Raw genomic sequence first — 24,422 nt, 5'->3', positions numbered from 1 at the left:
TTGTGATCACTGCACTGAATCGGACTACTCGTCGTCCAGACACAATTTCCCTCGGCAACGAAAACTGCGGATCGAGGCCCCGGCACTAGACGGCCAAGGCCCGTGGGTTCGTCTTCCTCCGCCATCGACTTTTGCCCTCGTGGACCAGCGACCAACTGCGCACGTCCTGGAGGATGCGGACTACCGACGTCGAACGTCCCAGGAGGGCTAGGCAAAGCCGATGGGAAACATGTTTCTGCAGCACAACCCGCCGCGTGACGACTCTCTCCCTTGAGATTGTCTCGCGCCTCGCGGCTTGCCTATCCCCTCGCCTTGCGGATCCGAGCCTGCAGAGATCTTGCATGTCGCATATCGTAAACTGCCACACGGCTGCGTGCCCATCATGCCCGCGGACTGGGATCACTCGCTGAGTTCGTGGAACATGTGCGAGTTAACTGTCATTTGAACGTGGCGTCTCGGTCGGGCAGTCTCTGTGAGAACGCTGGAGAACACAAAGACAAAAAAAGCGTTGGAGCTTTGTGGAGGCAATATCCTATCATCTTGACTTGACTCCCCACAACGTCGTTCTATCCTTGAGACGAACGTCCACCCTTCGAGAACGCCACGAAGCCCTACAACTCCCAGCTGGAAAGCCCCTCCCGCTTTCTGGTTCTCCTCCTAGCTGTCGCCTCTTGCCATGGGCTTGAAACCACGGCTCGTCCGTTCCTCTTGCCCAACTCTCAGTCTGTGCCGAGATATCCAGAGACCAACGCACCCTTCGCCGACGCTAATGAAAAGCAACGATGCTCGGACGAACAAGTTCCCACACCCGCGATGATAAGGATTGCAGCTCCCCCCGTCGTCGCCGTTTTCCCAAGACCCCCAGGCAGAAGGATGGTATTGTCGATTGTTGGTGACTTCTGTTGCTCGATGTCTCCCAGCATGAGCATGAGTGCCGTCTGCCAAGAGTCTAGATTCTGCCTCCTCGGATTGTAGCTGCCCGTTCCCTTCTCCCTCCCCGCCTTTACCTCATCGCGGCCGCGCCGCTTGGCCTTGTCGCAGCGTCACGCCCGCCATCAGCTCCGACATCTATTACTCGTCAGAATGGCGACGGTTGTGCCCATTGGGGATCCAGTTCGTGAATCTTCTTGCCCGCTTTCCGCCCCCTTTCCTCTGGAATCCTGTTACTGACATCACCGCCTCCCTTAGCTGTCACCGTACGGTTATGGGCCTCCTTATCCGCCGCAGGTGGCCGTCCTGGGCCTCATCCCGACGGTCCGCGTTGATGTGCCGCTCTGCATCGTCCTCATCGTCTTCTTCTTCGCCGGCGCCGCCGTCAACCTGGCCATCTTCGTTCGCAACAAGGCCTGTGGCCACAAGTTCCTCTTCTCGAGCGTCCTCGTCGGCTTCTGCCTGACGCGCATCATCGCCCTCTCCTTGCGCATCGCCTGGGCCACCCAGCCTTGGAACATCAGGCTCAACATCGCCGCCTCCATCTTCGCCGCCGCCGGCGTCGTTTTCTTGTTCACCCTCAACCTCCTCTTAACCCATCGCCTCATCTGCGGCCTCCATCCTAACATTGGCTGGCTCCCTGCCGTCGGCTACTTCTTCCTCTTCTGCTACTTCCTTATCCTCGTCTGCCTCATCTCCGCCGTCACCGCCCTCACCGTTAGCTTCTACACCCTCGTGCCAAAACAGCTCCACGACTGCCGCCTCGTTCAGCTCTTCACCTCCACCACCTTGGCCCTCCTCGCGTTTCTCCCCATCCCCATCCTCCTCTGCGCCGCCTTCTACCCGGGCCTCCGCCGCCCAGAACCCTTCGGATACGGCTCCCTCACCACCAAGCTTATCATCGTCCTCGCCACCGCCACCCTCCTCACTATCGGCGCTGCCTACCGCTGCGCTGTGAACTACGCCGTGCGCCCCGTCTGGGCACCGGGGTGGTGGCATCACAAGGCCTGCTACTACGTCTTCAACTACGACCTCGAGATCGTCGTCATCTTTGTTTACGCCCTCATGCGCTTCGACCTCCGCTTCCACGTCCCCGACGGAGCCCGCAAGCCCGGTGACTACCTCAAGGGCCAGCACGCCTACAAGCGCGTCAGCAGCCTCGCCTTCCGCGCGAGCCTCGACGAGAGGCTCACGGTCGCCGTCGACAGCCGCAGACGACGCGCCTCGTCCCGCACGGAATACTTCACGCCCAGCGGCAACCTGGCTCGCGGGGACTATGTTCGAAGGAGCCACCTGCCTCGGACGGAATACTTCTCGCCGACCAGCTACCTGACCGGTAGCGGGAGCGTCAGTCGCTCCTCGCGGAGTAGTCGCTCCGAAGAGATCAGCAACGAAATTAATGGTGGGAGGGATGTCAGGGAAACCAGGGAAGTATTTCGGGAGCGTGTATACGAAAAAAAGTTAAGGGGTAGGCCACCTCGGAGACGGTCGAGCAGGGAGAGGAAACGGAGCCATGAGCGTCGCCGCCGTCGTCGCAGGTGATGAGAGGTGGAATAACAATGTCTGACAACCGTGGCGCACAATCAAGGTTGGAATAACCTTAAGGTGCTGTGGTCTTTCGCCATAGCCACAGACATGGATAAAATGCCGCCGAGTAATAGCACGAGGATGCTTACCGTGGTATAACATGCCAGCACCTAGAACAAGGGAATTAAAACATCAGCTTGTCATTAGTATCGACACCTTTTCTGTTGCCGGCGGTCTATGATGAGTATCTAACACGATGACGGAGCAAAGAGTTCAGAATATCACCAGGGCGCCCCGTTGGGTGAGGGGCTCGCGCTCATATTCGAGCTGCCTGGGCCGTTCTGCCTTTCTCTATCATAGCGCTCAACGCAAAATCTCTCTTTCTTGGGAGTACATCGGTTCTCTTGGCTGTGGCTGTAATCTGACAAGATTAGACCCCCCCCAAGCACCAATGCAAGTTGAGCATGTGCATCCCCCTGTATCTTTCGCATCTTGTCCACGAGTAGCATCCAGAATGCTCTGGAGTAGGCAGTTGGGGTATCGGATGGGTGGATCAGAGGAAGTAGTCGGGTGTGCGTCTTGAGACCATTGGCTCGCCGGCTCTCGGGCAAGGATCGAATTGCAGGCTAGGCGTGGTCAGTTTACTCCTCTCGAATCAAACAATGCATAGGTCATTTTTAGACACTTACAAGGTGTACTTGAGATGTTCATCGATTTCCATAATCGCCGCCTGGTTACCGCATCTGTAGCAGTAGTTGGGTGCTGGTCAAGTCAGTCATGGTTGGTCACATCGCCACATTTAAAAGCAGCGAGCTCACCAGAGAAGATGGTCACGACGTTTCTGTCTTGCGACCAGTTGTAGCCCTCCATCACAAGCTGATGGGCACGCGCAATAAGCGTGAGACCGTTGTTGTGGTTGAAGGCTTCGGAGATGTCTTGGCCGAAAGTGTAGCCAGCGCCACGGGGCGAGATTCCCCAGCCGCAGCGGTCATCGGGGTCGGACCAGAGCAGGTCACACATGGGACCCTCGTGAGGCACCTCCTGGATTCTGTCAAGGGCCCTGATGTTGTCAAGAGTGTCGATACTGGGGGACAGGCCGCCGTGCAAGCAGAAAATCTGGTTGTCGATGAGGGCGGTAAGAGGGAGATAGTCGAAGAGATCGGTGAAATACTTCCACACGTTGGCGTTGCCGTATTTTCGGAGGCACTCGTCGTAGAAGCCGTAGACTTGGGTGATCTGGCGGGACTCGTGGTTGCCGCGGAGGATGGTGATGCGCTGTGGGTATCGAATCTTAAGGGCGACGAGGAGAGTCACAGTCTCGACGGAATAGTAGCCTCGGTCGACGTAGTCACCTAGTTGGAGAGTGAGCACCTGGCCGCAAGATTGCAAGGCTATCGAAAGGACAACGTACCCATGAAGAGATAGTTGGTATCGGGGTTGGGCCCGCCAATCTTGAACAACTCCATAAGATCGTGAAATTGGCCGTGGATATCACCGCACACTGTCACCGGGCATTTCTGAAAGAAGGGGTCAGCTCGAATTGCTTGCCCTGCGACCAGGGAGACATACGACTGGTTGCACGTTGGACTCGTCCTGCAAGACTTCCCGCGCCTATTGATGGATGTTAGAAACCGTTCCTGGGGGTCACGCGAGTGAGGGGTGGTAAGGATGAGGGAGACGACAAAGACGGATGGCGGATCCCGACGGCTGGTGGACGCGCATCGTGGTCCCCATCATCGACCGAGAACAAATGGACTGACCTTCTCGCAAAGTCTCTGAACGTCGGCCTCGACAAGCTGCTTGCAGCTCATGAGGCTCTCGATCCAGCCGTCTAGGGTCGGGATCGTGGTGGGCTCAAGGTTCTGGGCGGAGGGCAGATCGGCGGGGACGCGGCCAACATCCTCCATGTTCGTATCCATGCTGAAGGTCGTCTAAGGAACTGAAAAGGTTGGTTTGGAGATTGAGTACCCGATCGCAAATGACGGCGGGGTAAAGTGCTAAGAGAGACAGCGTCGGCGTGGTGGTCGTCGTCGTCGAGGTTGGTGAGGATGACGTTGTTTTCAGCAGCCGGTCGCGGTATTCAGATTAGCACAGCACCTCGATCCTAGCGTGGGGCTGGCGGCGAATCGTCAAAGGCGGTCAGAGCTTCGTCAGGGGCCTGACGGAAGGGAGGATTGCGATCGAGTATTCGGCGGCAGGGGGAGAAACACGACGTGGGAAGCGTTCGCGCAAGCGTGTGGGGTGGAGCGGGATTATGTTCTGTGATGCTGGTGGATGGATGGTTGAGAAGAGCGTCGATGCCAGGGCGCTGGGGATTTTTGCGATGTGGAAGGTGGTAGGTACTCTCTCGCAGGTGCAGGTGCGGCGGGCGTGGTACGTGTGTGCGTGGTGCTTTCTCTGCTCTGCTTTGCTCAGCTGGTTGCAGTCGCCAGACAAGACCAGGGCAGGAGCGAGGAGGGACACCTGAGTGGATGAGGGGGGGCGTCCGCAGCGTCTAGGTCAGGTCAAGCATGGATGGGACGGCAGACTGGAGGACATTGGACTGGATTGGAGGACTCGCTTAAATGGATACACACCTACTGCGTCAGAACCTCCACTTACTGCATCGACCCCGACACAACGGTACACACATGAAGTTATTAAGTAAGGATAGGTCGTATGGATACCTCTCTCCTTCACACAGACTTCGTAAGCCCTGAATTATTTGCACCTCGTCGACTACCAAGTGTTTCAGTCAACTGGTTTAATGTTTTCTTTGGTCGTGTTCCCAAATCAATGCGAGTCAATAGCTCCCGCGATTACTATCTCCTCAATCAACAAACGCTGTTGCAGGCAAAGTAAACAATGACAGTTTAGGGGCGTCGAGCCAATCCCCAGATCCAAAAATGCTCCGGCACATGCCGGCGACCGTAGCACATCCGCCACTCGACCTGCTAATGTCTCGGGATCATTTGCTCCTGTCTTGTCACCAAAAAGAGCCCGCAGTCTTCAGCCCGTCAGTCATTCCCATTACCGTCGCTGTCATACTCACTACCGTCGACGGGTCCGTCTTTATCATGGATCATCCACGTGCTCCAACAACTGATAGGCATTCTGGCATTTCCGTCTACGACAACCCCAGACCAACAGGACTGGCGACTCCCGATGGCTGCTCTAGGTCCCGCCCGACGAGAGTGCGGAAATCTAGCTGCACCTCGTTCAACATCTTTGCGTGCTCGTGAGCACGCTCCATGCAGTCGTTCCACACCTTACCGCCGCGCTCAGTGCCGCTGAGCTGACGGGCGAGGATAGCATTGAAGGCTTCTACTTCTTCCTTGGCCCATTTGACGCAGGCGCTCATCATCGGCGGGGGAAAGCATGAGTGAAAACAGCTCACAGTGTTGCGGATGAGCGAGAAGTAAACAAACGACACCTCCCAGATATACAGGTGCAAGTCGCCCTGGAAGATGCATTGTCTGGAGGAAAGGTCAGTAATTGGTCATGAACATGCTGCCCAACCTTTCGACTTACCTCGACCTCTTCTGGATAATATCGTGCCTCGCGAGCAGATACGCCTCGCGGGCTCTGTCCTCGTAGCCTAGTCTTGCCAACCAGCTAATGTTGCGTTTGTTTTTTGTGGGCGCAGTGTGCGTTGTCTCCAGCTCGCGAATAATCATGCCCGCCAGCTTCGCGCATCGCTCTTCGACCTTGAAGCTGATGAAGTCCTGCGCCACCGCGTTGTTCTTTAGGCCTCGGGCGAGGTTTTTGAGCTTCTCAACGCGGCCAACAGCCGGCTCGAAGCTCTGTAGTGCAATGTCGATATCCAGCTCATCCATCTGACTCTCCACCCATCGCAGGTTCTGCTGCTTCCCATCCACCTCGATGAGCATATCCTTGATGTCGGATAGCGTCTCCAACAGCTCTGTCTTTTGAAGCAGACCAGGGTCCCGGGATGCAAAGTAGTTGATTGTCTCCTTGGCCTTGTTGGTGGCCTCCAGCTCTGACTGTCTCTCCTTGCGGAGCTCTTCTACCGCCTTGCGAATGTTCAGAAGCAGACTGTTCTTCTCCGTATCCTCGGGCTTCTCGGTTCGGTAGATGACGGATTCCTGGCCGACGCCTCTAACCATGATGGCATCCGCTAGCTTGTTCCTCGTCGTAGTGTTATCGCTCGACCCTGCCATGTCCACCACCTCGATATCAAGCAGTGGCCAACACCTATCTGCAACCAACTTAACGAGAGGGCCCTGAGCCTCACGCGGAGGCACATCCGCCTTTCTCTTCTTGCGAGAAGCAATGAGGAGGTGGTCGCTCAGGAGGAATATCTGCATCGCTCGGCGGGATTTGTAAGTGGCGTTATCCAACTCGATCCATGCGCCAGCATTCTGGATGACATGGCGGCGAGCAGAGTTGGGCAAAAACTTCTGTGATCCCTCGACATTCTTGTACAGGGCTTGCATCTGCGAGTTCCACAGAGCGCTTCGATCGGCGACCGAACTTCTCTTGTCCCGCTTGCTCATGCCCGACGTGAGCTCTCCGCTGAGGCCAGACGACGCGTTGTCCCCATTATTGGAGGCCTGGCGTAGTGCCGTCGTGTTAACCTTGAGGTCGGTCATAAGGTTTTTGAGCGCCCGCATCTCGCTCTTCAGTTTCTCGGCCTCCTTGCTGATCTTGATGAACTGTGTGCGGTTCTGCATGACGTTCTGCTGCAGATCTGCATTGGCTCGGCCTTTGAGATTGCGCAGATTGTCCTCAAACTCGCGGATTTGGTCTTCGGATGCTTCGCTAAGCAGGCTGGCAACATCTACAGAGGGTTAGTGCACTAGAAGCGAGACAAGAGGTAGGAGGTTCAATGGTCCAATACGCACATTGATCTGGGATCAAGCCAGGGTCTCGTAGAGCTTTAATATCTACGATTGGCGCAGGGGCTGTATCGCCTCCCCGACTCGGAGGTGGTTGTGCTGCTCTGCGCTGGCGGAATTCGTACTTGTCGAGGGATGGCATAGCCGGTACCGGCGGGTTGTTCACATCGAAATCGTTCGGCAGGTTGTTAAATCGAGTTGAGTATCGTCGCTTCACCAAGTCCGAGGTCTGTTGATTCAACCGTCAGCCCCCAAAACCCTCCATCGGCCCGATCCTAGAAGCATTGCTCACCTTTCCTCCTCCAGCTTGCGGCGGTGGCCGCAGCCTTGGCTGGACCGGAGGGGGGCCAGCATCGGCCGCTGGTCTCGAGCCGGAGGCCCGTACCGGACCTGATCCATCTTGAAGAATGGGTTCCGAGATCTGGCGAGGTGCACTAATCTGGGGGCGGCCCTTCCTCTTGCCGCTCCGGAGCGAGATCTTGCTGCGTTCCCGATCCTCCGACATGTTGGGCAATTGGGTTGATGTGACGCGAGAGGGTGTGGTTGGCGATACCCGGTGGCCGCGAATAGAGCCCGGTGTAGAAAGGGCGAGGACAGAAGCCCCCTCGTGAAGTTGCAGGACGGGTTAGGTTGAGAATGTTTCATGCACCGTCAACAGTCCGTGGAATATGGGAAGCTGCGGTGCTGTGTGCTGTGTGGTAAGTAGGTAGCCTGTGAGAAGGCGGGACGGGACCCCTGCACTGCACATTGGATACATGGTGGACGGCACACTCACCTAGGTAGGTACGCAAACTCCCTGGGCCGGTGCCAGTGTGAGTTGTCGGTTCCATGATTCGATACGCCCACTTGCAATGGTCCGTGCACCAAGACCCACCCTCAGCGGCTGCTTGGCAGCCAGAGAACGCGACCTTGGAACGATGGCGCAGAGGCTAAAAAAAATTGGTAGAGGAAGCTCCATCAATTCCCGATAGAGCTTCTTCCCATCGATACTCTCTCCGTCAACGAAACCTCGCCAGTTGTCCTCTCCCGGCCCTCCGACCATCCCCAACTCTAGCGCATCTCTCGGCAACTTTCGTCCTTTCCTCAGCTTTTGTTGCTGCAACTTCAGAGCCAAACTTCCGTCCGCCAAAGTCAAGAAACGTTCCCAAAATCTCCAAATATGGCCCAGACGTCTACGATAGTGACGGCATCGGTCGCCGCCGCCGTTACCGGCTTGGTCGGTGAGTCTGCCTCGACACCTCCACGCGCCCCGTAACCAGCCTGTCGCTCTGCCGACGCCTGGAAGCCCTCGAGGCATCGGTGGCAGAAAGCTGTTTTTCTAACCTCGTACGCCCCTGCGAATAGCTTACGCCGCCTTCTTCGACTACCAGCGCCGCAACAAGGCCGAGTTCCGGAGAGAGCTTCGCCGGAACGAACGCAAACAACACAAGGCCGAGAAGGAGGAGGCCGAGCAGGAGACCGTCCGTCAGCGGCAAGCGATCAAGCGGGCTGTCGATGCAGCCAAGGAAGAGGGCTTCCCTACGGACGTTGAGCAGAAGGAAGCCTACTTCCTCCAGCAGGTCTCCGAGGGAGAGGTTCTTGCCCAAGATCGTTAGTACATTCGGCACCGACAGGTGTCTGAAGCTCCAGTACAGGTCCGATTGCTGACAGTTGTGATGTTACAGCCACGCGGGTCGTTGACGCTGCGCTTGCGTTCTACAGGGGCCTGAAGGTCTACCCTACGCCCGGTGACCTGATCAGCATCTACGACAAGACTGTAGCCAAGGTGAGAATATTATTCGATGCCTACTCGCATCGCTGTGTTAAATGCCGCTGACTCTTCTTCCCTAGCCCATTCTTGACGTCCTCGCCGAGATGATTGCCTATGACGACTCCCTGAACATTGGCCAGTTTCAGGGTAGCGTTAACGTTGACCTCGGCAACATGCCCACCGTCGGCCTGGACTAAACGAGAGCCTCGTTTCCGACGCAGTAACTCTCAATCGTAACGAGTTCTCCACTCTCTTGCTTTTCATACTGGAAACCTCCCTTTCCGGCACGCAACCCCAAAACCCGCAGCCACTACACCAATACGGTGATGCTGCAAATCCAATTATCCACCCCCGTAATCCCCGGAACCCTGCGAAAAGAACGAGGAAAGGAGAGGAATTCACGACTTTTCAATGTACAATACCTGGCCGGCTGGGCTGTTTTGATAGAAGGTTTTGTAAGAGAAAACCATGTGTATATTGACGATCCTGGCAGGGACGTATCATCAGGCAGGAATAAAGGTTCATGACATCCCACAGCTTGGAAGCAGAATTGGCATCTTGCTCCGGGGAAACACGCGGCTAGGCCAAATTCTTTTTGTGTGCTCAATTGCTCCTAATCGACTAGCTTTCAATCTTCCTGCCCTTCCTGTCCACACGCTCGTCCCTGGGGTCGAAGCCACCGTTACCCCAGGTAGCCCACTCGGGCGTCGCCTCGCCCATGTAGTCCTCCGGCTTCCAGTTGCCGTCCGGTCCGCGCTCCTCTAGCAGTTCGAAGAAGCGCTGATAATCGATGCGGGGGTGCCACTTGCCGTCTACGTAGAAGCGTTCGCTCGCAAGCAGAACACAGCAGCTGTGGGCATGTTCCGCCGCGATGCCGTACTTGAGACCCTTCTCGTTGAGCCTCTTCTCCAGCGCCTTGACGAACTCGGCCACTTCCCAGTAAAAGGGCACGTTAGACATGCTCAGGCCGGCGTTGGACGCCGTCGAGGTGCCGCAGTATGTGACGCCCTTGATCTCGACGAAGCACGGCAGGCCCTTCTCCACGAGCTGGGCGTATCCCTCGACCTCATCGTCGACGTTGAAGCCCTTGACCAAAGTCAGGCGGAAGACGGTACGGTGCTTAAAGCGCTTCTCCCTCAGGATGTCCAGGCACCGCTGGAAGCGCTCCCAGAAGTCCCGGTGCAGCGGGCGGTCGATCTTGCGGAGAGACTCCTTGTTGGAGGCGTCGATGGAGACGTACAGCTGGGTCACGGCCTTGAGGGCGGCGAGCTGGTCCGGATGCTGGGCGTTGCAGACGAGAAAAGACGAGATGCGCTCGGCGTGGAGCATGCCAAGAAACTCATTGATGTATGGGTAGAAGATGGGCTCGCCGACGAGGGAGAGGGCGCAGTGCCGGATGCGCATAGCCTCGGCAAATCTTTCGGCACGGACACCTGGCACACCGCGGAGCATCTTGATCTTGTTGTAGTGGTTGGCCTTGACGCCGTCAAAGATGAGCTCGGGCGGGTCAACGACCCAGCGCCACGTCGTGCCTACCGGATTCGTTCCATGACGCCAGCAGAAGACACACTTATTGGAGCACGACAGGGAAGGCGTCGTCTCCATGCACTGGTGCGAGTTGATGCCGTAAAACGAGTACTTATAGCACGAGCCGCGACCGCGAAGGGCTGACTTGGTCCAGCGGCAGATCTTGACGCCTGAGTGCGAGCCGACGATGGAGTAGCCTTGCTTTGTGAGCGATGCGTAGGTAGGCGAGTTCTTAGGCACCATCTCCTTGGCAGCGGACATGGGCGTTTTTTTCTGCGTCGTCTTGCCGTACGATGTGAAGTCAACGGCAATGGGTGCCGCTGCCGTGCGGTTGGTTGTGTCTGTGTCTGGACTGGAGCTCTTCATGATGCGTCCCAGGTCTTCAACATCGTCAATGTTCTTGCGGTTCTTGAGCTTCTCGGGCTTCGCTTCTGAGTCCTCGATCAGGACCTCGTCGTCTTCTTCTTCCGCGGATTCGTCGTCGCTCTCCTCTGGGGCGCCGCTTCCAGGGAGACCTTCTCCCAGGCTACCTGTCTTTGCCAGCATGGTGAGCACATCGACGACGCCCTCGGACCATTCAGATAGCCGTTCGGTGTAGTCCCTCTTTGTGTCACCCATTCCTACGGGAAAGGCTCGCTTCCGTCCCGTCAGCTTGGCCATCCACTTGTCGACCTGCTTGGCCTGGAAACAGAACCCATCTTCTTCCGTCGGCCAACCCTCCCTGTCACCAAAGCCGAATACGGAGTATCCAAGGAGCGAAGACAGCGGTGCGGTGTCAATACGGAAGTCATGGTGAGTCTCCTGGAGGTGTTCCAAAAAGGTGTCATTGATCGTGTCAATGTTGTAGCTCGGCAGCAGAAAGAGGTAGAATAGTTCGGCAGGATCGTTCTCCGACTTGGGCGGAGTGATGAAGTAGTCGTCAAAGTCGACATCGGCAAGATCGAGTACCTCAGGGGTCGTGAACGAGCAGCCCGTGCCCGTGGCGGACCTCTGCAGCTCCTTCTCTAGGCGCTCGGCGTATTCCTTTGCGATCTTGGGCGTGTTTGCGGTGATACTCGAGAAGAAGACCAGAGGCCTAATCTTGCGGACTAGGGTTTCTGCGTTTGCCGAGTCCGAAGAGACCCGTTTGACCAGACCGCCCTTTATCCTTCTGGGTCCGTTCGACTTGGGCGCTTTCGATTCGGTGACAGAATCTGATGACGATTGTTTGATATCCTTCTTCTCGTCCTTCTTTACGTCCTTCTTTTCGTCTATGGGCTTAGACTGGGGCTTTTCTGTGTTGTAGACCTTGGGAAGCGCCTTCAGTTCCCCCTTCTCGTCGGTGCTATGGAGATAGAAACGGAGAACAAGAAGGCCAAAAGCCGCGAACAGAATTACGGGAATGCGAACTTGCTGCCACACATCGTAGGCATCTGCGTACAAGGAGCGTCAGCACGAAACCCATCAGACCCATCGTCGGCGACGCGATGTTAGGCAAGACTCACTGTTCAACACGTCCTTGAACCCGGCAGATTGCAAAGAAGAGGCCATGGTAGAATGGATGGGACAGCACCGTGCTCCGGTACGAGCTGTTGTACGGGTGCTATTGTCACTTTCAGAGAGCGCGAAACGGCCGATTTCCTCCAAGTCGCATGAGGGCGGTGGCGGGGTGTGCGAAATAGTCGCCGACCAGTGGATGCGAGCGCAATTGAAATTCTTATTCAAACTTTCCCGGCGAGCTGCGCCTGGAGTGTGGTGGTGCCCCGCCAGAGAATTTTAGGCCTGCCCTGTACCTCATCGACCCCGCCATTAGCGTCTTTGGGGTTCCCCCCGTTGCTGACAATCGGGTTCTGTCCGGGCATGCCGCCCTGAGCTTCCAGATCGCAAAATAGGCATTTCTGTGGAGTTTCTGGCTCAAAATGAGCATGCTTCTTCGGTCGTTGTATTCAGCAGGAATGACTCGCTACGAGACCAAGGCGATGACCAAGGAGTAACTAAGTTTGTGCTCTACCTTGGCCAGAGTATAACTGGACATCAAAGACACTGTTAAAAGGGAAAGGCCGCGGCCGTCGTGTTCGTACAGTAGACCTGGAATCGCTAAATTTGACATGCTGGAAGCTGGCCTAGGTGTGGCCCGCAGAGGGGACACGAAGCGTCTATCCATCTGCCTAGCGCAACGTACGATGCGCCCCTCAGTTTGAAGCTCAAGACAAGAAGCGCAGTGAAACGACTCTCGGAGGATCCGATAGGACTGAAACCCCTTGGAAAGCTGAAGAATACCGTCCTAAAAATATGCCTGGTAAATTTGTAGGATATAGCAAAGTCCCTTGGTCTCCCAGGCTGCTCAGACTCTCCGATCAGAACCGCCTTGCGCTTGCTTGTCCCTCAGGTCTCTCAAACAGGGCGCGAAGAAAATTTCGCCAGATATGGCTTGGTGGAGTGTTCCAACAGCTACTAGCAACCAAAGACAACAAACGGAAAGCGAGAATATCTGGCAAGTCAGTTTATAGAACGGGTCTGACAAGAGGCGACAGAGAGAGAGAGAGACGAACCATGGTCATGACCCGGAAAAACGCACTATCCAACTCCTGAGCGAGCATGCCTGTGCAAGTCGCCAAAACGCCAAGAGGGAAGGTGAACCCCCACCATCCCATGTTGAACGGAAACTTCTGCATCGTCCCGATGCTGATGAGCGCAAAAGACAGCCATACCAGGGCGAAGCCCCACATGATTAATGCCAGGAAGATTCCCAAGAAGTAGAGAATCTCTCCGCCGTGTGTGGCTCCTGGAGCAGCCGTTTTAAAGACCGTGGTCTGTGGGAGGAGCTTGAGAGACACCTTTCCTAGCTGCTGTATGCCGAAACCACCTTGACCCAGGGGCCCGATGGGCAAGAAGACGGAGACGATGGCTTCCTTGGGTGGAAGACTATGTATGGTTAGGCGGTGGAAGTAAAGCGCTAGCACCATGCCTGAAAAGCAGATACCGATGCCCCAGAGGATGTAGGAGGCGATGAGTGTGATGAACGCATGGCCTGGGTTGACAAGGGCCTCGGCAACTATACCGCCAGTCGATGATGCGACCACAACCGGGACGATGGGCAGTAGACTAGCAGCTGTTACTGCTTGGAGTCCCGGGCGGTGTTGATGGATCCTGGGAAAACATGTTAATGCAACACTGAGTACTCGGGCCTACGGACGGCTTACATGACGAACGGCACCGTTATGCATGTCGCCAAAGACAGAGCGGCGTCCAACCACCAAAGCCCCCAGGCCCAGGAAACCACCCACTGACCCCAGATGGGTGCGCATACAAAGACCATCATATTTATGATGGCTGATACAAGTTAGCGTGCTGCACCAGACATCTTTTGACTTTAAAACATACTCGCAAATCCCATAGGAAAGCAGCCAAGGAACATAGACTGAGCAGGATGAGTGACCATAGCCCTCCATATTTCAGGATACAGCGCATAGCGCAAAACTGTGATTGCGGTAAAGACGGCGAAGAGAGAAATGTTAAGAATGAAAAACGCGACTGCGACGCCATTCGAAATCCATGTCGTGTTGTAAGGGAGGTTGTGAAGCAAAATCGAGGTTATTCCTGTTCCCATATTAACTGCGAACCATCTATGCCCATGTTAGACCGAGAAACTGGTATAGGATCAGAATGTAACTGACGATGGTGTGAAATTTCTGACAATTTTTCGCCAGCCAAAGTCTTCCTTGCAAGACGTGCCAGATACCGCACAATTTCGTTCCGAAATTTGCTGTCGGACTCCATCTTGTAATTCTGACTGAGAGGTCGGCGTAGGACTAATGATTGCCATCTTAAAATGGGGGAACAATTGCAACCAAGAGATATTAGTCTTTGTTGTTTTCGACTTTCGGAAATTGACATTTAGAGATCTGTTTTACAGTCAACCAAGTCTACAATGCAAGTAATAGAACGCTCAGAAGACATTGTATTGTTTGGAGCTATTTCTTCATGGTGGTGGCAATCATTCCAAACTCAAGCTGAGCAATCTGTACTATGAGTAACACGGACAAGCCCCGTTTCCGGCAATTAGGCCCCACCGAATCCGCCCAGCTGACTACAAAACGATGCGGTTATCGGCCAGGGTCATAGAGCGGGTCCAGCCAATTGACCACAGAAAATGGGAATCAGGTGTTGTCAAACCTCACGTTTTGCATAGAATCAGCATCAAAGCGAGTAGGTCATAAAATCTGTAATTCGTCTAGATTGCATCGCGAAACTCTAACCAAACCCATTTCGTCTTATCGTTGACCATCTGACCACACACCTATCGGGGCCGCCCGTCGCCTATCGCCGGCTTTGCCGGGATCACTTGAGTTGACCGGTAGCTGTCTCGTCCAACCAGAAACGCGCATTTTTGGGGACCCTTCCGCCAACCGTGAAAATGGTCGCCGAAAAAGCACCCGGAGCTCGAGCAACGTGGACAATTTGACCCTGTCTCAAAGAGAAAGATAGGCACAACAGGACGACCCACCGTCCGAGGTCGGATCAACCAGTAGTTCCGCCAGTCCCGCCCATGTCCGCCAGGCGTGCCAGCCAGACCTGGTGACCGGATAGATCGTATCACCGACGAACAAAAACGAGTCGAAACCCCGCACCACAACCACTCAACAACTCAACACCATCCAGAGCAACAGCCAAGTTCATAGAATCCGTAGCCATGGCCCTCGACATCCTGACCAAGATCACCTCCGCCTTCGGGCATGACATCAAACACAACAGCAACCAGTTTGACGACCTCGTGTTGGCATTGAAGGAGGCACTTGGCCCATCGTCGGGGTTGGACTCTGCCGACGTCGACGTCAACGAGCTGATGAAGTTGATGGAGGAGTATAACACGAAGGAAAGCGATTGGATACAGTTCGCATTCGCGGAAAAGAGCATGGGATACACCCGTAACCTCGTCGATGAGGGCAACGGCAAGAGCAACCTCGTAAGTGGACGCCGAAGGCCACGACTTCGTGGCAGACATTGAAGCTAACACAGCACAGCTTGTGCTTGTCTGGTCCCCAGGCAAAGGCAGTCCCATCCATGATCACGGCAACGCCCACTGCCTCATGAAGATTCTTAAAGGCGACCTGACTGAGATCCGATATGCCTTTCCCGAGGGTGGCGAAGAGCAACCAATGAAGGTCATCTCTGAAAGAACACACAAAGAGAATGCGGTGGCGTACATGGCAGACGAGCTTGGTGTCCACCGAGTCTGTAACAGGGGCAGCGACTTCGCTGTGTCCCTCCACCGTAGGTTGCGCGTGACCGACTCTGCCGCGATTTGGCTGACCGTATCGTAGTCTACACCCCTCCCAACGTTGCAAAGGGGGGATGCAACATCTTCAATGAGAAGACGAGCAAGAGCAGCCATGTGGCCAAGTGTGGCTACTACTCGGCGTACGGCCGCCGACTGCCGAAGCAGTAGATGGGAGAGTGCCGATGGTGTTCGATATCGTTCTAGGCGTTCGCGTATTTGGCTTCGGAGACGACCCGAGCTTGGAGACGTTCTGTTTGATACAAGACTGAGAATGCCGAGAGCCGTAGAGCGCTTGTCGGTTGATTGATGACTGATGATGGAATGACCGATCTATCCACCACATAGAGTGGATAGGTGCCGACGAGGAGCTCAACCTACCACGTTTCCGTATGTTTTTTGGGCACCAAAGGATAGCGAATTCAACAGACAATAACCTGAGAAGCGAAATTGTGAATGAAGTGAGGTTGTGAAGGTGCAAGAGCCGCAAAGTCGTCGTCGTTGGCCAGAGACCACCCATACAGGCCCCGAGACAAGTCACGTGAAATGTCGTGATTTTTCTATCGGTGGTGATTGGCTGATGTGGACCTTCCCCACGATGGCGTGCTCAGCAAGCTGGCTCCTCGACCGGGCCCCACGGACAGGCGCGTCTTCATCCTTTCAACCCGTCAGCCACATTTCACACACCAGCCATATCCAGACAGATCCCTGCGTCGATCCCGTCCTGAAGGCCAAGCGAAACGCGTCGTCGCGCTTGTACTGGTTACATGAGTTTCCCGTCTTCTTGGGAAACGGATGTGTTTCGGTACCGACCTTCCTATCAATCTTACCAGTCTGATAGCTTTCCCATTCCGATCCATTGTTCCACGACTTATTCCCAATCCGGCTCCGGAAATACGACCCCAGAACCGGGTGCTCGGGCACTAAAGATGCCACCCCAAAAGCGCGGCCTCCCCGTCATTGACCTCGTTAGCAGCGACGATGACTCTGCGCCACGGCCGAGTAAGAGGGTGTCTGGAAACCGCTCAGTATCTCTAGGCAGTCAGACGGGTGCCAGGGCTTTCAGAGGTGCACCATCGAATACACAGCCATTCGCCAGCTTTGGTGCCATACCTGGCTCTTCGTCTCAACCTCACACATACTACGACACTGACGAGGAGCTAATTGACTTGACTCAAGCTCCGGACGGCCCACCACGAGAGCTTTATGGAACTCTCGGTATGGAGCCGCCCCTGTTCTTGTTGGTTTCCGTGGTCTGACCCCGACGTAGATAATAAAATCGTCGGCGTGCGCTACTACAATGGATACGCCTCCCCAGGCGAATTAGTCATTTGTCTGCGAGAGCCCAACAACCAGGTATATGCTCATCGTTGTTACACTTGCTAGGTAGAATGATTGTTCGGAGCCGAGGATGCTTGTTTTTCTTCACCCAGTATGACATTTAACACAACTATAGTACGATCGCAATGCCATTCGGGTATGCAATGTTATAGGCGTCCAAATTGGCCATTTGCCACGCAAAGTGGTGGAGAAGCTGGCGCCATATGTAGTACGTGTTTCAACTGATCTGGTCAAGGAAGCAACTTATGTTTGAGCCAGGATCGCGATGAAATTGCAATAGAAGCTGTCCTTACAGGAGAGAAGGGCATGTTCGACTGCCCCATTCGTCTGCATATCTACGGAACCAGCAACCCCATCAACCGGCTGGCTCTGGAAGAGAAGTTGAAAAGGGACAAGCTTATCAAGGCCGGTGAGCTCAAGAAGACAAGGGCCGAGGCCGAGGCACAGCGGAAGGTGCTGGGCATCAAGGGCAGCCAATCCAGAATTGGCCTTGACGGGGGCACGGCAGCGCCCGAAGTCTCTTTAGAGGAGCTGGCACAAGCCAGCCAGACGGTTCAGGACCAGCACCGTGGAGATGCTATCAAGTCATTCGTCGTAGACGAAGACTTCTTGTCCAAGATGACGATGGCAGAGCAACCTGCTGTCCTCGAGTCAACATTGCTGCCATACCAACTTCAGGTAAGGCCGCCCTCTTGCTGCGTCCAAGTTGGTCTGCGAGCCCTTCGTCTGGGACATAATACAAAACACGCCGAATATGTTGGAACAAGACAGAGGCTAACTTCCATATAGGGTCTGGCCTGGATGACGGCCAAGGAGAATCCCCAGCTGCCTACCAAGGGTTCTCAGGAAAGCACCCAGCTGTGGAAGTGGGACCAAAGAGGGCGTGGCATGTACAATTTGGCAACCAACTTCCTGGTGTCCAATCCACCCAAACTTCTTTCCGGAGGAATCCTGGCCGATGAAATGGGTCTCGGCAAGACGCTGCAAGTCATCAGTCTAATATTGACCGGTGGCCCAGGCCCGACGCTCATTGTTGCTCCGTTGAGCGTAATGAGCAACTGGGAACAGCAGATCCGCAGGCATGTCAAGCAAGAGCACCTCCCCAAGATCTTCACATATCACGGAAACAACAAGGCAACCAAAAGTGAGCTTTCCCAGTACCAGGTCGTCATCACCAGTTACAACAAGCTTGCAACCGAAGGCGGTAAGGACAAGATTGAGACGCCCTTGGGACCACTTATGGCTACCGATTGGAGACGAGTCGTGCTTGATGAAGGCCATATAATACGCAATGCAAAGACGAAGGCTGCTGTTGCTGCCAGAAGACTCAAGGCGCAATCCAGATGGGTGCTCACAGGAACTCCAATGTTAGAATCCATCCAACCTTTTCCATCGCACGAAGGTGCGCTACTGAGGACGCTTGACTGACGATAGCCAGCATCAACAACATCAAGGATTTCCAGTCCTTGCTGCAATTCCTTTCTATCACAGGAGGCGTCGAACAGCCTGCCATCTTCACTACCGTCATTTCGCGGCCGCTTGCGCAGGGCAACGAAAAAGCCGAAACCCTTCTTCAACTGCTGATGCGAGATCTTTGCTTGCGACGCAAGAAGGATATGAAATTTGTCGACCTCAAGTTGCCGCCCAAGAAGGAATACGTCCACCGTATTGCCTTTAGACCGGATGAGAAGAACAAATACGAAGCCTTGCTGTGAGTTAACTTTGGCACTTAGTATGACCCTGGAACATGGTGCTGATGTAACCCGCAGATCCGAAGCACAGATTGCTCTGAAGGATTATCAGAACAACGCGAGCGGCATGAAGGGACAGTTCCAAAATGTTCTGGAACGGCTCCTTCGTCTGCGACAAGTGTAAGAACGATAAGTCCTAGTAGAGCTTCTTTCTGACTGGCCCTGACTTAGGTGTAACCATTGGACGCTCTGCCGCAAAAGGATCGACGATCTCCTCGCCGCTCTTGAGGGCCAATCAGTTGTCGCCCTCAACTCTGAGAACATCAAAATTCTGCAAGAGGCGCTGCGCCTCTATATCGAAACGCAGGAAGACTGCGCCATCTGCCTCGACACTCTGAACAGACCTGTCATCACGCACTGCAAGCACGTTTTCTGCCACGCGTGCATCTCCAAGGTGATTGAAACGCAGCACAAATGCCCTATGTGCCGTAACCAGCTACAGGAGGATGCACTGCTCGAGCCCGCTCCTGAAGTCAGCGAGGAGGAGGAGGAGAGCTTCGACGGCGATGCAAAGAGTTCCAAAACCGAGGCCCTCTTGAAAATCCTTCAGGCCACTACCAAGGACCCCAAGTCCAAGGTCATCATCTTCTCGCAGTGGACGTCGTTCTTGACTATCATACAGAACCAGCTTATCGAGGCAGGATACAAATTCGTCCGCGTCGACGGCTCCATGACGGCACCGAAGCGTGATGCGGCCATCCACGCCCTGGACCACGACCCAGACACGCGCGTGATGCTCGCCAGCTTGGCTGTCTGCAGCGTCGGCCTCAATCTCGTATCAGCGGATACGGTTATTCTGGCCGACAGTTGGTGGGCGCCGGCCATTGAGGATCAGGCCATTGACCGCGTGCACCGCCTGGGACAGAAGCGGCCGACGACGGTATGGCGTCTCGTTATGGAGGGAACCGTCGAGGAGCGCGTGCTGGACATCCAGCATGAGAAGCGGACGCTTGTGGGCAAGGCTTTCCAGGAGAAGAACAAGGGCAAGAAGACCCAGGAGACCCGGATGGCGGACATTCAAAAACTGCTTGGTTGAACAGCATTATGGTCGATTGAGCCTCTTTGTAAGTTTGGGGATCGGGCGGTCTGATCAAAAGTTGTGATTTGCAAAGTGTAATTGCTAGGGGTACCAGATTCGCGTCTGTTATTTCTCTCTCTTTCGACGCCGAATACGGTTCAACTGTGTGTAGGTTTTGTGCGGACATGGTACGGAGGCAAGGTTCAAATTCATCCCTGATATCATACATCCGCCAGCTGGGAAAACTGCATTTGCAAATCACTTTTATTTAAACCGTGACATAACTCGCGAGTCCCGAATGGCCACGAATCCACGAGGCTAGCTATCTAAATAACTCGGTTTATGCGAGTTAACGATATCAGTCGATCACCTAGACTTATGTTGTTTTCATGCCGAGCTGCGTCAAAGCAACTACAAGGCCCTGAGTTAGCCTCTCGTAGTGGGAACATGGTTTGGAGATCCCCTGGATAGGTCTTCCTATGCTATGCCATGTACTTTCCCATTTCCTCCGATATTCATACATGCAGATGTTATACTTCCCTGGGGGTCTTAGGATATGATTGAGATGGGTTTGTTGAAGAATCTCATGAAGTTTCTTCATGATCCCTCTTGGGTCATCGGTCAGGCCAAATTATCCGTCTCGAGTGAATCCCGCTGATCATACTGCCTCGGTGGTGGATGTCTTCGACCCGTGGCTTTTCATCGATGATTAATGTGACATATCGGTCTCCAAGGTTCGACATCTACTTCGAATCATGCGTTTGACACTTAAAAGGGGGTGACGCCTGAGATCAGTGATTCTCCGACCTCAGTGATCCCATTGTTTGCATTTACTATTGGGCTCACCAATGACAAAATTGCCTCTCAAATAGCGTCTAGCGTCTGTTACCAAGCGGATGCTATTGTGAACCTACGACCAGGGTTTGATTGAAAAGATACAGTTGGTGTTCACGTGGAGCTGCCCAAGTTTTGTCGTGGGAACGCCTACACCTGGAGATAAACAAACAAATACTCCAACAACCCATCGGGGTTATGCTCCTCAAAAGCCATGGTCGCCACCTCAGCTCGTCGTTGGGATACCCTCCCTAGCAGCGAGATGGCAGCCATCAACTTGATCGCAAATTACCTCGGCGAAAAAGAGCCCGTACCCGTACCCGTCGTCAAACTCAGCGTCATGATGACAACCGCTCTAAAATCCACCATGTCTCTCCTCTTGAACTGTCCCGCGTAAGGCAACATCTTCTTTACTCCTTCCCGTGACTGTGGCGTCGCTGCAGCTATTGAAAACGGAAAGTAGTACCTTCCATAAGTCCTCCGGACCCCATATAGAGACGACCCGTGCCGCGGCTTTGGCTCGCTCAAACAGTTCCCGGGCATCATCGTCAAACTCCGCTCCGGACACCACTACCCCTGCCCAGCAACCGACTTGGCCTCCCGGGAAACCTTGGCTAGCAACATCCATACTCGAGATGACCCAGCACGTGCACAACAGCACCTCCTCGGGAGAGCTTCCTAAACCCGGGAAGCAGCTCCGGGCGCCGTCAGGCCCCCACTGCAACGCAAGCTGGTGCCAGAGTGCCCTGAACACTTCGACGTGAAACCTCCAAGACCGCTGGCGCTCGCTAGTTGGGAGCTGTATGTTTGGCCGGCTGACACAGTCGTTATCGTTCGCGGCGAGCTTCTTGAAAACATCCGGCAGCCGTTCCTGACACCACTGCGCACAGCGCCTAAGCGCCAGGATGGGCAGGGACGGGCTTGCCTCGCCGTCACCTAAGAGAACCCAATCGTGTGATTGATCGAGGAGTCTCTAGGCGTTGGTCTTCTGTGGTGCCCTGGGAGACGAGGATTCTCTCCTCTTAGATGAAGTCCAAAAGGATCTGGGCAACGTATGACCATCAAGGCGATTGATATTTCAAGATGGACAATCCAGATAACTTCCCTGGCCAATCAAGGCTAAGCCACGACTCAAAGACGCGGGCACCGCAGCCGCCAGGCGGGCAATTAAAATTGTCCTCTACTTGGGCACCGAAGCTACCAACAAAAATATTAATCAACAGTCATTTGACCACTGGTGCTGGGCTGTTGAACTTCTGTTGGTATTGAAAATCCCGATCGGTTGATTGGTGCTGGCTTGAGGCCAGCAGCTCATCAGAATGTGCTCGAACCTTCACACAACAAGGGTGGCAGTTTTGATACATCGAACCCATCTCATACTTGGAGACCAAGTCGCAATGCCATCTCAAGTCTCTCTCACATCCCGCAAAATGAGCACTAGCTGCCAAGCCACTCGTCCATGGCATAACGCCACTTGTCGCCAGCAACATATCAAAGACTGTAGCAGAAAAACAGACGTTGACCCGAAAACCATGTCTCAGCACGAGTCCGCAGTGCCCGCAGCCCTGAGTCCCCAGAAGATACGTCGGCATCAAGTCGTTGGAGACCAAAGGCGCGACGAGAAACGCGAACCGCATTTCCCAAAACCATTTCCCACCCAGGAAAATGACAGTTCCGGATATGTAATCGGCATGGCGGGAACACGTGCCAAGCAAGATAACGGAATGGCATCGTTTACTTGAGACGGAATCACGATCGAGAGGAACGGCCCGAAGCCCCAAAGGTTTCCCACGCCACAGGACAGCTGTAACCCTGGGCAAGCTGTATGGCTGGGGATGAGTACTTTAGAGATACAAGGAGAAACGAGTATCTTGCCCGAAGGGCTGTGGCCTTTTTCTATAAAGGGATATGACTGGGGAGAAGAGCATTGTAAGGACTAAGAGTAGTGGATCAAGGAGTAAACGTGAGAGGTTAGATGTAGAAGATGGTCCCTTCCATCACCCGAGAAGAGTTGGGAGCGTACCTATCTGGGATAAGCAGACGAGGCCATGTATAGACAGCGGACAAGCCAGTGAAGCAACTTGCTCTTGGCCTTGAGCGAACTTGAGACTGAAACCATCGTGATGAGATTCGCCGGCGAATGAAGCAAAGCTTGGTGCCTTGCTTTCGTGGCATCCAGTCGGCAAAGTGGTGGCCGCAGCACAACCTTGCCCTCAGACGGCTGGTGCGCGGATGCTGTCATCGGGCGTGAGGGGCAGAACGAGCATATCCAGCTCGGGTGCATCGAGGATGGCCAGGTGATCTGAGTTGAGATGTATCCCCGCAATTTAGCCCGGCAGCCGGAGAGAATGGTGCGGTGACGTGGGCCGGTGTCGAGTATCGACGGGGTATAGGTACATCGTGTCGGATACAGGCGGTCGTGGGGTCGATGCCAGCCACGTATGGGCCTGGACCATTGAACGTGCCAAGAACAGAGCAAGTGGCATGAGACTTGTAGTGGACCAACGGTGTCTTCTTCAGAACCAGGAAGCTACAGAAACAAAAGATACCCCACATCGAGATGAGGCCCAGGGAACCATCCTCGTATTAAACAGCTCGTCCTCCTAGCTGTCGCTCTGGACGATGGGAATCCTGCCTATAGGCAAAGAAGGCGGTGTGTGTTCAGGCATGTGTGTTGGATAGCAGTGTGAGATGGTGTGTTGCGCGCACTACCTTACTACCTAGGTACTTATAGCTTCCGCCGCCTCGTCCTGAATGGCGTCCTCTTGGACGACGTCCCGCTCCATTGGCGAATTGGACGATAGGTGGTGTGCAGCAGTCACAGGCAACTTTCTAGATGCGCAGGATACGCAGAGGCTGCATCTGCGCCAGTTCGAGTCGGGACGTCTCTTTGGAGCAAGAGACAAGGTTGCCCTGTTTGCTGCAGTGGGTAGTCAGCTCAGATGGGAAGCCATGAGGTGATGATGATGGGTGACCAAGGGCAGAATATCGGTGCGAGACGTGAAAGGATGGAGAAGTTTTGGGAGCGGGAAAGAGTGGCCCCTTTTTGGCTACATGGATCGGGATGGGTGGGGAAAAGTCTCGCAAAGTCGTCATACCCGTGCAAGGATGACCCAATCACGGATCACATTTGCCAGTCTTCGCGCTACGGTCACCCCTGTTTCCATCAGCCATCGGACTGCTGCAAGGATCTTCTTCTCTGTCTCTCAGTGTCTCTTCTCCATAGTCCACACACACACACACACACACACGCGCGCGCTCTCTCTCTCTCTCTCTCTCTCTCCGTCTCGCTTCAGTTGAGCTTCACCTTGTCGCTTCCAACGTCTGTATCTTTTGTGTCCAAACCCAAGCCCGTCCAGTTTCATCATGGTGCTAGGGAATGGCGCTACACAGCCGAACGCAGTCTGTTCCTTAGCTAGAGGATCCCCCATCCTCGACCCCATCGGTCTCCCTCCTGACCTCCTCCCAGCCTGGATGGTGGCACCCCGTCGGTCAAATGCTGCTGTGTCACCCCATCAAGGTAGGTACAGGGGATGACCAAAGTCTGGTTGAAAGCTTCGGTTCCCGTTGAATGGTCTCATACAGCTTTGATTTGGTGGTAGCTCGGCTCTTCCTTGCCTATGGAGTATCGTCAGCTCTGACGCCAACG

The 24,422-nt window shown here is 54.6% G+C and overlaps 9 protein-coding genes across 9 annotated transcripts; 5 read left to right on the top strand and 4 right to left on the bottom strand.

Moving 5' to 3' along the window:
- Window positions 1-1,083: 1,083 nt before the first annotated feature.
- Window positions 1,084-2,300, top strand: CH63R_04799 (uncharacterized protein; the record flags this gene model as incomplete). The annotated part of the gene is given in 3 exon segments (XM_018299774.1): window positions 1,084-1,113; window positions 1,189-2,277; window positions 2,283-2,300. Coding segments are annotated over 3 exon segments (1,137 nt in total).
- Window positions 2,301-3,010: 710 nt separating this feature from the next.
- CH63R_04798 (Serine/threonine-protein phosphatase) lies at window positions 3,011-4,376 on the bottom strand (the record flags this gene model as incomplete). The annotated part of the gene is made up of 6 exons (XM_018299773.1): window positions 3,011-3,083; window positions 3,147-3,219; window positions 3,276-3,809; window positions 3,869-3,974; window positions 4,027-4,068; window positions 4,218-4,376. 6 exons carry the CDS (start codon window positions 4,374-4,376, stop codon window positions 3,011-3,013), a joined length of 987 nt encoding a protein of 328 aa, XP_018161019.1.
- A 1,187-nt stretch (window positions 4,377-5,563) lies between these two features.
- On the bottom strand, window positions 5,564-7,800 carry CH63R_04797 (Exocyst complex component; the record flags this gene model as incomplete). Its single annotated transcript, XM_018299772.1, has 4 exons — window positions 5,564-5,912; window positions 5,968-7,237; window positions 7,302-7,524; window positions 7,588-7,800. 4 exons carry the CDS (start codon window positions 7,798-7,800, stop codon window positions 5,564-5,566), a joined length of 2,055 nt encoding a protein of 684 aa, XP_018161018.1.
- Window positions 7,801-8,454: 654 nt separating this feature from the next.
- On the top strand, window positions 8,455-9,242 carry CH63R_04796 (MAS20 protein import receptor; the record flags this gene model as incomplete). The annotated part of the gene is made up of 4 exons (XM_018299771.1): window positions 8,455-8,515; window positions 8,640-8,885; window positions 8,960-9,060; window positions 9,126-9,242. The coding sequence occupies 4 exons, from the start codon at window positions 8,455-8,457 to the stop codon at window positions 9,240-9,242; spliced, it is 525 nt and encodes a 174-aa protein (XP_018161017.1).
- A 424-nt stretch (window positions 9,243-9,666) lies between these two features.
- CH63R_04795 (Wyosine base formation) lies at window positions 9,667-12,102 on the bottom strand (the record flags this gene model as incomplete). Its single annotated transcript, XM_018299770.1, has 2 exons — window positions 9,667-11,984; window positions 12,057-12,102. The coding sequence occupies 2 exons, from the start codon at window positions 12,100-12,102 to the stop codon at window positions 9,667-9,669; spliced, it is 2,364 nt and encodes a 787-aa protein (XP_018161016.1).
- A 953-nt stretch (window positions 12,103-13,055) lies between these two features.
- CH63R_04794 (C4-dicarboxylate transporter malic acid transport) lies at window positions 13,056-14,161 on the bottom strand (the record flags this gene model as incomplete). Its single annotated transcript, XM_018299769.1, has 3 exons — window positions 13,056-13,701; window positions 13,755-13,884; window positions 13,936-14,161. 3 exons carry the CDS (start codon window positions 14,159-14,161, stop codon window positions 13,056-13,058), a joined length of 1,002 nt encoding a protein of 333 aa, XP_018161015.1.
- A 1,083-nt stretch (window positions 14,162-15,244) lies between these two features.
- On the top strand, window positions 15,245-16,000 carry CH63R_04793 (Cysteine dioxygenase type I; the record flags this gene model as incomplete). The annotated part of the gene is made up of 3 exons (XM_018299768.1): window positions 15,245-15,517; window positions 15,576-15,825; window positions 15,876-16,000. 3 exons carry the CDS (start codon window positions 15,245-15,247, stop codon window positions 15,998-16,000), a joined length of 648 nt encoding a protein of 215 aa, XP_018161014.1.
- A 1,476-nt stretch (window positions 16,001-17,476) lies between these two features.
- On the top strand, window positions 17,477-19,957 carry CH63R_04792 (SNF2 family domain-containing protein; the record flags this gene model as incomplete). Its single annotated transcript, XM_018299767.1, has 5 exons — window positions 17,477-17,848; window positions 17,960-18,537; window positions 18,609-18,881; window positions 18,940-19,041; window positions 19,093-19,957. 5 exons carry the CDS (start codon window positions 17,477-17,479, stop codon window positions 19,955-19,957), a joined length of 2,190 nt encoding a protein of 729 aa, XP_018161013.1.
- Window positions 19,958-20,987: 1,030 nt separating this feature from the next.
- Window positions 20,988-21,170, top strand: CH63R_04791 (uncharacterized protein; the record flags this gene model as incomplete). Its single annotated transcript, XM_018299766.1, has 1 exon — window positions 20,988-21,170. One exon carries the CDS (start codon window positions 20,988-20,990, stop codon window positions 21,168-21,170), a length of 183 nt encoding a protein of 60 aa, XP_018161012.1.
- Window positions 21,171-24,422: the final 3,252 nt, after the last annotated feature.

Source organism: Colletotrichum higginsianum, chromosome 3, assembly GCF_001672515.1.
Source record: "Colletotrichum higginsianum IMI 349063 chromosome 3, whole genome shotgun sequence".
NCBI classification, from domain to species: Eukaryota; Fungi; Ascomycota; class Sordariomycetes; order Glomerellales; family Glomerellaceae; genus Colletotrichum; species Colletotrichum higginsianum.
The sequence above is the reverse complement of the archived record's forward strand: the minus strand, read 5'-3'. Positions and strand labels throughout refer to the sequence as shown.